Source organism: Nomascus leucogenys, chromosome 8, assembly GCF_006542625.1.
Source record: "Nomascus leucogenys isolate Asia chromosome 8, Asia_NLE_v1, whole genome shotgun sequence".
Lineage (NCBI taxonomy): Eukaryota > Metazoa > Chordata > Mammalia > Primates > Hylobatidae > Nomascus > Nomascus leucogenys.
Window position 1 is genome coordinate 12,306,419 of NC_044388.1, and position 12,471 is coordinate 12,318,889.

General features: G+C 38.9%; 1 protein-coding gene across 3 annotated transcripts in view; it reads left to right on the top strand.

Moving 5' to 3' along the window:
- The window catches only part of CEP70 (centrosomal protein 70), a 97,428-nt gene extending 87,054 nt beyond the window's left edge, over positions 1-10,374 (top strand). For 2 of the 3 annotated variants that reach the window (XM_003265286.4, XM_030816759.1), the window contains exons 14-18: positions 2,660-2,806; positions 2,977-3,145; positions 3,321-3,435; positions 5,471-5,550; positions 8,507-8,575. In XM_003265286.4, coding sequence (XP_003265334.1) covers positions 2,660-2,806; positions 2,977-3,145; positions 3,321-3,435; positions 5,471-5,550; positions 8,507-8,568 — 573 coding nt within the window. In that variant the 3' untranslated portion in view covers positions 8,569-8,575. Of the gene's footprint in view, positions 1-2,659; positions 2,807-2,976; positions 3,146-3,320; positions 3,436-5,470; positions 5,551-8,506; positions 8,576-9,772 lie in introns of those variants that run through there. The other variant, XM_030816760.1, reaches the window with a different exon arrangement.
- Positions 10,375-12,471: the final 2,097 nt, after the last annotated feature.

The following is a 12,471-nucleotide window of genomic DNA, read 5'->3' on the forward strand; positions in this document are numbered from 1 at the left end:
AAATCATAGAGACAAAGTAGAGTGGTGATGGCTAGAGGGAGGAGGGAAATGGGAAGTTATTGTTTAATGGGTATAAAGTTTCAGTGTTACAAGATGAAAAGAATTATGGAGATGGATGGTGGTGTTGGTTGCACAACATTATGAACATATTTATTAACAATGAACTTACATTTAAAAATGGTTAAGATGGTGAATTTTATGTGTATTTTACTAGTTTTAAAAATTGGAAGAAAAGAAGGCTGGGAAAGACATGGAGCCAGCTGCCTCCAACCTTGTGTCTTTTCCCTCCTGCCTTTCCAAGAAAGGTGAACTACAGATGTTGTAGCTTTCTCCAACCCAGTACACTCTTGAATACTTTCGCTTTGCTATTCTCCAGTGCTTCAGAGGCCAGACATACACGGTAGACTGGCCCATGGTAGTACTTCTACATCTCCACAACTGGGCAATGTAAAGAACCTAGGAGACCCTCTTATATTTTTCAGAGCTTACCTGATGGACTGTACTACAACCATCCTGTCACTGCTTAGGAGGCCAGAACATCTTTTCTTCTTAGCTTTGTAATACTCTTTTATTCTGAAGCAAAAATGTATTAGATTGGATGTGCTTTTTACCATAGATTACTTTATAAATGTGCCTTGTTCCGGCCGGGCGCGGTGGCTCAAGCCTGTAATCCTAGCACTTTGGGAGGCTGAGGTGGGCGGATCACGAGGTCAGGAGTTAGAGACCATCCTGGCCAACATAGTGAAACCCTGTCTCTACTAAAAATACAAAAAAATTAGCAGGGCGTGGTAGCGGGCGCCTGTAGTCCCAGCTACTCGGGAGGCTGAGGCAGGAGAATGGCTTGAACCTGGGAGGTGGAGCTTGCAGTGAGCCGAGATGGTGCCACTGCACTCCAGCCTGGGGGACAGAGCCAGACTCTGTCTCAAAAAAAAAAAAATGTGCCTTGTTCCTGGATCATTGGTTAATAAAGGTATCATTATGCTGTTACTTGCTGACTTTTTTTTTTTTTTCAAATTCTAGTGGCATTGATTGTAAAACATTCATTTGACATGGAATTTATTGCTATGAATTACTAAAATAGTAACTGCTTTCCTACCAATTGAAAGGTTAAAGATACCAATATGTGAATTCTGAGCCTTAAGTGGACAGTGTGAAATGAAGTACTAAAATAAATTAGACAAAGGAGGAACTTCTTGTACTTCTTTCTGTTCTCCAGAGCTGTGCTGTCTAGTATGGTAGCCTCTAGCTGCATGTGGTTATTGATCACTTGAAAGGTGGCTAGTCCTAATTCAGATGTGTTATAAGTGTAAAATATACACTGGATTTAGAAGACTTTGGGAAAAATTAAAATATTGATTTTTATTGAAATGATAATATTTTGGATATATTGGGTTAAATGAAATATACTATTACAGTTAATATCACATGTTTCTTTTCACTTTCCATACTACGGCCCTAGATAACTTAAAATTACTGTGGCTCACATTACATTTCTTTTGGACAGCGTTGTTCTAAAGGACCAAGCACTGTGCCATACACATATGGATTGAGTATCCCTTATCTGCAGTGCTTGGGCCTAGAAGTATTTTGATTAAGAATTTTTTCAGATTTTGGAGTATTTGCAGAATATATGCCATTTGAGCATCGCTGATCCAAAAATCTGAAATTCAAAATGCTCCAATGAGCATTTCTTTTGAGTGTCATGTTGTTACTCAGAGTTTCAGATTTTGGAGGATTTCAGATTTTTGGATTAGGGATTCTAAATATTTGTCGACTGATCAGTCTAGAGCTCTAAACTTTCAGTAGCCTTGCCCATTGTGCACAGTTTAAAATCAATTAGGGCACCACAACTAGGCCAAGAAAACTAAGTGGAGTATTATAATGTAGAATAAATTTAGGGAACCTTTCACATTAAAAACTTGCCTGGAGATACATGTTATAACATGGATAAATCTCAAAAACATTATGCTAAGTGAGAGAAGCCGTTCATAAAAGACTATTTATTGTATATTTTCATTTATGCAAAATGCCCAGAATAGGCAAATCCATAGAAACAGAAAATAGTTTAGAGATTAACCCTGGGAGCTGCAGGGAAGGGAAAATGGGGAAGGAAGGACTGTGAGTGGGTCTGAGATTTCTTTTTGGAGTAATGGATATGTTCTGAAATTGGATAGTGCTGATGTTTGTACATGTGTTAAAATATTAAAACTACTGAATTGTATACTTAATGAGGGTAAATTTTATGGTATATGAATTATATCTCAATAAAGCTGTTATATAAGATATTCAAAACCAAAATTCAAGGTCAAGTTTATTCTTTGTGTATCAACAATTCAAAATAATGAAATATTATGGAACAATAATAAATAACGTAAAATTACTTAGAGCACTCAGATTCAGAATAATCAATATATAATGTTTTCTGTAAAGCCTGTGTTTACCTGGAGAAACCTAATTTTAACTGACATGTTCTAAATTGGTAATAGTATTTTTATTAAAAAATAAAGATGGTTACATATATATTTTTAACCTGTGTAATTATGTTTTATTAACTTTATAAAACATATATAAAACTTATAATTTTACTAATTATGTCCTATTATGTTACTATGGAAATTATTTAAATCAATAATACCATGTAGTTTCTTTCGTTATAAAGGATTTGTATAAGTCTTTGAAAACACTATCTGCAGAACTGGTACCTTGGCATAATTTGAAGAAGCAGGATGAAAATGAAGGTATCAAAGTTGAAGATTTGTTGTTTATAGTAGATACTATGTTGGAAGAAGTTGAAAATAAGGAAAAGGTAATACTTACATAAATGGTCACCTTCTAATGTTCTCTTATCTCAAAACTGATAAATTGATGTGGATATTAATATTTGTTCTACTAGAGTTCTATTTGTCTTTTAAAAGTTTTTATTTGGGATTATTTTAAGATAATGAACTCTTTCTTTTTTACCTCTTTTTTGGACAGGACAGCAATATGCCAAACTTTCAAACTTTGCAAGCTATTGTTTCTCACTTCCAAAAGTTATTTGATGTGCCTTCTTTAAATGGAGTCTATCCCCGAATGAATGAAGTTTATACTAGGCTTGGAGAAATGAACAATGCTGTGAGAAACCTCCAAGAACTCTTAGAATTAGGTGATGACCTAATTTGTCATTTTGGGCCCCCATTTAAGAATTTTTAATAAATTAACAAAAAGTAGATTAAAAAATTTTTAAGTGAAAAAATTGAGGATAACTGAAGCATAAAATGTTTGATGTATGTAATTTTGAAAATTCTCTGTTAAAATATCCTTTTATTTTTCTTTTGCAGATAGTTCATCCTCATTGTGTGTGCTGGTAAGCACTGTTGGAAAACTCTGTAGGCTGATTAATGAAGATGTGAATGAGCAGGTTATGCAGGTATTAGGACCTGAAGACCTCCAGAGGTATTTGTTTTAAAAGTTTACAAAGTATCATCCAGAATGGCCGGGTGTGGTGGCACACGCCTGTAGCCCTAGCTACTTGGGAGGCTGATGTGGGAGAATCACTTGAACTCAGGAGTTTAATTCCAGTCTGAGCAACGCAGTGAGACCCTGTCTCTAAACAATAAAAATTAAAATAAGTATTATCCAGAATTCCTGGAGGGGGGGTGAAATTAAAGACTTTCAAAACTTATTTACCTTCCCTGTTTGGAATAGCATCTTTTCTGTGTGTGTGTGACTGTAGGCACACGCCACCATGCCCAGCTAGTGTGTGTGTGTGTGTGTGTGTGTGTGGAAAAAAGAAAATTGGTGTGGTGTGTGTGTGTGTGTGTGTGTGTGTAGAGAGAGAGAGAGAGACAAGGTTGCACCATGTTGCCGAGACTAGTCTCAAATTCCTGGGCTCAAGTGATCCGCCTGCCTTGGCCTCCCAAAGTGCTGGGATTACAGGTGTGAGCTACCATGCCCGGCCTTGGAATAGCATCTTTTAAGTAACTTGACAATCTAAGATAATCTCAAACCCTTAGGGATGGAGGAAATGCCAAATATTTTCAAGATAAAAATAGATTGTAAGGCCTATAAAGAAGGTCAGGAACTCTTCAGCATAAGCCTGTTTTCAGGAAATTATATATGGGGAAATTCAAACCTTGTTAGCAACATCATGTAAGTTCTGATCATATCAGTAAGTTCTATTTTTAGGACACTACCATAGACCACTGAATAATCATTAATAGTATATTTATTTGATTAGAAGATAAATGTTAAGGATTTTTTAAAAGGCTAGGCATCTCTAACATAAAACCTGGTATTTTTAGAAAATATCAAGACATTGAAGCTATAGTTAAAGCAACTTTCCCCACATCTGACCCCCAATTTTATATTACAGCATATGTGAAGGGAAACACACAATATATACCACATAAACCATATGTTTTGCAAGTTTTCCTAGAAGAGCCCTTACATAATCTGACACTTGGTGCTTTTAAAAGGAATATATATCTTACTATTGGCCTATTTCTTCCCACAGTTTTACTGACTACTGATTTTTTTTTTTTTTTTTTTTTTGAGACAGAGTCTCACTCTGTTGCCCAGGCTGGAATGCAGTGGCTCAATCTCAGCTCACTGCAACCTCCACCTCCCAGGTTCAAGCAATTCTCATGCCTCAGCCTCCCGAGTGGCTGGGGTTACAGGCATGCACCACCACGCCCAGCTAATTTTTGTATTTTAGTAGACGCGGGGTTTTACCATGTTGGCCAGGCTGGTCTCGAACTCCTGACTTCAAGTGATCCTCCTGCCTTGGCCTCCAAAGTGCTGGGATTACAGGCGTGAGCCACCGTGCCCGGCCTGATATTTTTTCTTAATGTTTAATAAGATACTGGGTGTAAAAGCCAATTATTTTTAGAAAATGCCATAAAAGCTGGTCTAAGAAGCCTTGAGCTTAATGGGAAGATTGCCATGTTAAGAATGTTATATACTGGCCAGGCACGGTAGCTCACGCCTGTAATCCCAGCACTTTGGGAGGCCGAGGCGGGCAGATCACGAGGTCAGGAGATTGAGACCATCCTGGCTAACATGGTGAAACCCCATCTCTACTAAAAATACAAAAAATTAGCTGGACATAGTGGCAGGCACCTGTAGTCCCAGCTACTCGGGAGGCTGAGGCAGGAGAATGGCGTGAACCCAGGAGGCGGAGCTTGCAGTGAGCCGAGACAGCGCCACTGCACTCCAGCCTGGGCGACAGAGCGAGACTCTGTCTCAAAAGAAAAAAAAAAAAAAAGAATGTTACATATGAATTTAACAAATTTTATATCGATATTGAAATGCTTTTTTAAGAAAAGTGATATTAGATTAACAAAAATCTCAGAAAGGACTGTAGTAAATGATCATTAAGTTTATATTTAAATTAGCAATATAGTTTCTATTTTGAAAATGTTCTGTTTGCAATCAGGTGCAAGAACCCTAAGTTAGAAATCAGGTTTAAATTGTCCATTTTTTTAAACAGCATTATCTACAAATTGGAAGAACACGAGGAATTTTTCCCAGCATTTCAGGCATTTACTAATGATCTACTTGAAATCTTAGGTAAGATCTCTGGTGGTGATGGTTAAATTTTGAGTCTTAAAATGTCAGTGCATTTAAGAAAAGGGTGTTCCTTAGTCACTGGATTAGTATTTTTACCTAGTGGTTGGAAACCACTAACAGTTCTGGAAACATTCCTTACAAGTAGTTAGAGTTTGTTGGGATTAGTCCATAGAACAGAAACACAGACCTTTAACAGCGATAGGAACTACCTTTGTTGCAGGACCTTATCATGAGAGATGGCATCATTCCGGCCATGCCTAGTTTAACCCTGGCTCTGTCATTGTCTAATGAGAAATATTCTTAAGATTTATGATCTTAGAAGGTCCTTCCTTCGTCTTTTTTTTTTTCTTAAGATACCACCTATCTACAAAATTTTTTAAATATACAAATAATATTTCCTCTTTGGTGATATGAAGTAATATAAAGTCATAAATATCTGTGGAAAGGAAAAGATGAAATATTACACTCATACTGAGGGTCAGATTGAGGGCTTCATTAGTAGTAGTGTCTCCAAAAGTAAAAATTTTACTTAGGACTCATAAGGCAAAACAGAGACCGTATCTAGTTTAAATATAATTACATATGGCTATAAAATTATTTATCTTACTATTAAGAATAATTTTTAAAGTTTTAAAGTGATTTATTCACTAGTGAATTCTTTTTTCTGTATACCTCATTTGAAAGATTTTTTTTTTTTTTTAAAGAATGGCTCTTTGCTTTTAAAAGAGGAGATGAAGCTTGGTATGAAGATAAGGGAATGAGTCAATGAAAACTTGATAAGAAGAATAAGTGAAAGAAGTATCTAATTAGAATATATAGCCTAGTGAACATAAAGGAAGTTTTGTGACCAGTCTTATGTGCACTGGGGAAGCAAGGGAGACAATGAGTGAACATGCTTTAGGCTTGTCCTCATATTTAAAAAGATCATGGCAAGTGAAAATGTAATTTGAAAGTTAAACTTGAGATGAGGTATGAAACTGTATAAGTGTGTTGTCTGATATCCTGAAGAGCCTAGTTTCATAGAATAATATGATTCTACTTGCTTTGGGATTGCTATTAACTTAAGCAGTGATGTTCTCATCATTCATAAATATTTGGCATATTAATAAACATATTTTAACAGGGTGTGCTGGTAACACTTAATTTCAGAATGCTTCTATAGAAACTTCCTTTCAGATATTATGACACTCAGCATGGTTCATAAAGATCATTTGCTTCAGAAAGCCAAGTTTCTCTGGAGATGAATTCTGTATTTTGGTCAAAGTTGAAATTCTGGGGTTAAACATTAACTTTGGGAAAGTTAAATCTGGCAAACATGACGGTTTTTTTTTATTAATAGTTGTCACTAAGCATGTAGATGCAGGGTGGTATACTGAATAACAGATATGGAGAGTACCTTTAGCGAGTAAAAAAACAATCCATTCTTTTCCTCATATAAGTGGTGTGATTGACTGAGGAAATTCCCATATCAGCCAAGGTCCTTTGCTGTGAGGTTCATATGAAAGGCAGGTTTTTCACTTAATGAGAAAACAGGTGTAATTTCAGAATGGACAGGGGGCAGAGTCAGGTAATAACTTGATCTTGTACCTTACCACTATGTAAGGGAATTGTAAACAAATTCTCTATTGTAGGTTTGCTTATATTGTTTCTGTTCCCATATCTTGATGCTTTGTTAGTGGGTTCAGACAAGTATTCTGACTGAAGCCGGGAGCTTAAAGAACTAAATGAATAGTAGGAGAGCATGGGCTATGTGTGTAGGCTAAATGAAGAGCAACCAAGATCCCCCTACACAACGGAGAGAGTTGGAATCCAAGAAAGCACGTTTTATGTAAAGGAACGCGTTTATTAATGATGGCTTAACAGAATAAGCTAGAAAAAAGTAGTGGGTATCTAGAGAACCTGCCATTGTGGCTTACCTTAAGTAGGGCTGGGATTTGGATAATGAGAAAAAGGATTTTGCTCCCTTGTTGGCCAGGAGCTTCAGAGTGAATTCTAACTTAGGCTGGTTGGAATAAGATAGTCTTAGGAAGAAAAATCAAATTCAGAAAGGGCCTGTCAAAGAAGAGCCTGGATTGGTTTATCTGGTAAGCTGGACCAGGCTAAGCTCTGTAATACATTGCACTTGAGGTTTGTATGCTTGATGAGGCTCTCTTTTTGATTAGGCAGATAATTGTTTTTTTGAGACATAGTCTTGCTCTCTGTCACCCAGGCCAGAGTGCAGTGACGCAATCTCAGCTCACTGCAACCTCCGCCTCCCGGGTTCAAGCAATTCTCCTGCCTCAACCTCCCAAGTAGCTGGGATTACAAGTGCCCAGTATCACACCCAGCTAATTTTTGTATTTTTAGTACAGGTGGGTTTTCACCGTGTTGGCCAGGCTGGTCTTGAACTCCTGACCTCAAATGATCTTCCCGTCTCGGCCTCCCAAAGTGCTGGGATTATAGGGATGAGCCACTGCTCCCAGCTGGCAGATACCTTTCATCTTAGAGTGATCCACTACTAAGAACTCTTCCCAAGAAAATTAAAGAGGACAAGACTGTTCTATGAGAAGAAATTCCTAAGTCCTCACATGGAGACCCAGGGAGGAGATGCCTCTACCTGGGATTTCATCATGTAGGTGCACAGGTGTAGTGATACAGCTCTAATGAGACACTAACATATCACACAAGTGGGCAGTTGGATCTGTTAATAAGGGCATGCTGCTAATGAAGTTAATACTAGAATCAGAGGGTACTTGTGGGTATGTGGTAACTTTTATAAACAGAGCCCCTGTGACGCATCTGTATCTGAATCAGTGATAATCTATCATCACTATCGGAGAAAAACTTCATGTGCACAAAACACCGGTATTATTGCCTTTATGTTTGGGGTTTGCCTTTGCATATAGGTTCTTGTTTCATGTGAGTTTACCACTAGAAAAAGTTACTCTCTTTTATTATTACTGTTTTTGTATTACAGAAATTGATGACTTGGATGCCATTGTACCTGCAGTAAAGAAATTAAAAGTACTTTCATACTGAAAACAAATCAAATTATTTTTACTGTGTAAATTGTATTCTTAACATTTTTTATTTTGTAGGATTGATCTTATTTTGAGATAAGAGTTATAAAATGTATTTGCTCTCAGAATTCATCCCCTTCTTAGTATTAGGTCATTCTTCATCTCTATAATTTTTATTAACTTTAAGATTCTTATACAGAAAATAGTTGCAAGGGTAAAGTAATTAACTGTAGATCCCTTCATTTCTTTTTTTTATTTATTTTTATTTATTTATTTATTTATTATTATACTTTAGGTTTTAGGGTACATGTGCACAATGTGCAGGTTTGTTACATATGTATCTGTGTGCCATGTTGGTTTAATGCACCCATTAACTCGTCATTTAGCATTAGGTATATCTCCTAATGCTGTCCCTCCCCCCTCCCCCCAACCCACAACCGTCCCCAGAGTGTGATGTTCCCCTTCCTGTGTCCATGAGTTCTCATTGTTCAATTCCCACCTATGAGTGAGAACATGCGGTGTTTGGTTTTTTGTCCTTGCGATAGTTTACTGAGAATGATGTTTTCCAGTTTCATCCATGTCCCTACAAAGGACATGAACTCATCATTTTTTATGGCTGCATAGTATTCCATGGTGTATATGTGCCACATTTTCTTAATCCAGTCTATCGTTGTTGGATATTTGGGTTGGTTCCAAGTCTTATCCCTTCATTTCTTAAGCAATTATTGAGTGCTTAAAATTTAAGGTTGTTTTAGAGTGGAGTTTGTGAGTAAAAGAGGAGTCCAGGAAGACTGATTCCAAGTAGTAGGTTGCAGTCTTTAGATTCAGGTTGTAGTAATCTTTGAGCCACAGCAAAAGGAATGCCAAGGGCTCTCTAAATTTAGCCAGTAGGAAGCTACTGCTCCCCTGGCAAGGATTAATTGGCACATTCTGTTGAGATACCCCTCATGGCAGTTGCCCTTTCAAAGCAGGAGGAAGAAAAGGAAGAAAAAAAAAACTGTTTCATCATTTCTGTTAGGGTAGGAAATGAATCGCAGGGTAAAATGGATGAGTAGACAGAAGTCTCTTATTTAAAAAGTGTCTTTTGCAGTCTTGATGTAATGCACTTTTTATAAGGACTTGAGATCTCAAATAAAATTTTTGTAAAGAATTTCCAAACATAAATGTCCTCAGTGATGTGCTTGTATATTACTGACAAATAATGAGTCATATTCTCTTCCTAGGCTGAACCTTCCTTGGGCAACTTGTACATCCTTGCTGCATTTTATGTAAGAATACTTTACTTGCTGCCTTCTATTTATTCTGTATTCTCAATATTCAGTCACGTTTTCTTAAGAGTCACTGTTCTGCCTCATACCCATGAGTACAAGCCACTTTGGACTCTTCTTCCCCACTTTTATAAGCAGCAGGTCTAGGAAGATTTCTCTGTCATTCTTGTTGATGGGCATATAGAATATTATAACACATTTCCAGGAAGCAGCATGGGGATCTGGAATGGTGAGTAAATGTCAACAAACAAGCATCCACATCCTTGGTGTTATGACCTTAGGGATCAGACGTAAGATAATAGGCTCCTTCTAGATTTAAAATTCTCTGTCATGATAGCCTGCCGTTACATTTCTAAACACTAACTTACAATTTGTGGAAGAACTTGGGTCTTGAGGGTTGGGTACAAAAAGTATTTGGATATTCAATAATGTAAATACTATGAATTGATTAAATTATTCCAAGAAATTGAGGGCAGGGCAAGATGGCAGAATAGAAGCCTACACTATTGATCCCCACTGCAGGAACACCAAATTTTAACAACTGTCTACACACAGAAAAGCACCATCATGAGAACCAAAAATCAGGTGAGCAATCACAGTATTGGTTTTAACTTCATATTGCTGAAAGAGGCATTGAAGAGGGTTAGAGAGATAGCTTTGAATCACTGATGCCACCCCTCCCTGACCTGCTGGTAGTGGCTGCACTGTGGAGTCTGAGTCTGTGTGCTTGGGGGAGGGAGAGCACAGCAACTGGGGTACTTCACATTGAACTCAGTGCTGCCTTGTCATAGTGGAGAGTAAAGCCATGCTGGGCTAAGCCAGCACAAATGCATGGAGGGAGCATTTGGACCAGACCTAGCCAGAGTGGAATTGTCCATTCCAGTTATCAGAACTTGAGTTTCTTGGCAAGCCTTGCCACTGTGGGCCAAAGTGCTCTGGGGTCCGAGGTAAATTTGAAAGGCAGTCTAGGACACAAAGATTGCAGTTAATTCCTAGGCAACTCCTAGTGCTGGATGGGCTCAGAGCCACAGGACTAGGGTGACTCATGACCTAGGGAGACACCAGCCAGTGCAGCTAAGGGAGTGCTTGCACCACTCCTCCCCCAACCCCAGGCAGGCAGCAATGAAAGTGATTCCTTGCTTCTGCATAAGGAAAGGAAAGCAAAGAGTAAAGAGGACTTTGCCTTGCATCTTGGATACCAGCTTAGCCACAGTAGGTTAGGGCACTGGGTAGAGTCACAAGGCCCCCATTCCAGCCCCTAGCTCATGAACATTTCTAGGCACACCTTGGGTCAATAGGGAAGCCACTGCCTTGAAGGGCAGGACCTTGTTCTGGCAGGATTCATCACCTACTGACTAAAGAGTGCTTGGGCTGTGAATTACTAGCAGCAATACCCAGATAGTATGCTGTGGGCCTTGGGCTCTGAGACATGCTGACTTCAGGTGTGACCTAGCACATTCCTAACTGTGGTGGCTATGATGAAAAACTCCTCTTGCTTGAGAAAAGCAGGGGGAAAAGTAAAGGGGACTTTGTCTTGTCATCTTAGGTACCAGCTCAGCCACAATAGAGCTTTTGGGGTCCCTGAGGCTTTTGGGTTCCCTGAATCCAAGCCTAGGCTCTTGGACAGCATTTCTGGACCCTGCCCTGGGTGCCCACTGCCCCTCAGGGTGAGTCCCAGGCCTGGCAGCATTCACCACAAGCTGACTGAGGAGCCCTTGGGCTTTTAAGTGAACATTGGTGGTGGCCTAGCAGAATCCCCTGTGTGTCAGTGGTGGTGGTGGCCACAGAGAGAAGCCCCTCTGCCAGAGGAAAGGGGAAGGAAGAGCAGGAAGGACTTCATATTGTGATTTGAGTGCCAACTTGACCACAGTAGAATAGAACATCAGGCAAAATTGTATGGTTTTTGACTCTAATCCCTGGCTCCCAGACAGCATCTCTGTACTTGCCCAGGGCCTGGGGAAACTTGACACCCTCAAGGGAAAGACACAAACCTAGTTGGCTTTGCCACCTGCTGATTGTAGAACTCTAGGGCCTTGAGTGAATGTAGGTGGTGGTCAAGTAGTGGTTACAGCAGGCCTTGGGCAAGACCAAATGCTATGCTGGCTTCAGGTCTGATCCAATGCAGTCCCAGTGGTGGTGGCCATAGTGGGAGAGAGAGAGAGGTAGGTGGTGGTCAAGTAGTGGTTACAGTGGGCCTTGGGCAAGCCCCAGTGCTGTGCTGGCTTCAGGTCTAATCCAATGCAGTCCCAGTGGTGGTGGCCATGGTTGGGTGGGGGCGGGGTGGGGAGAGATCAACCATAGAGTTTTTATTTTATTTTTGCTTGTTTATGCAATCAGTGTTGTCATCAGTTTAAAATAATGAATTATAATTTGCAGTAAGCCTTTCAGTAACCTCAAATCTAAAAATATACAATGGATTCAAAAAATGTAAAAAACAAGAAATTAAATCATACCACCAGAGAAAACCACCTTCACTAAAAGGAAGACAGGGAGGAAGGAAAGAGGGAAAGGAAGACTACAGAATAACCAGAAAACAATAAAATGGCAGGAATAAGTCCCTACTTATCAATAATAACATTGAAGGTAAATGGACTATACAATCAAAACACAAAGAGTGGCTGAATGGATGAAGAAACAAGACCCAATGATCTATT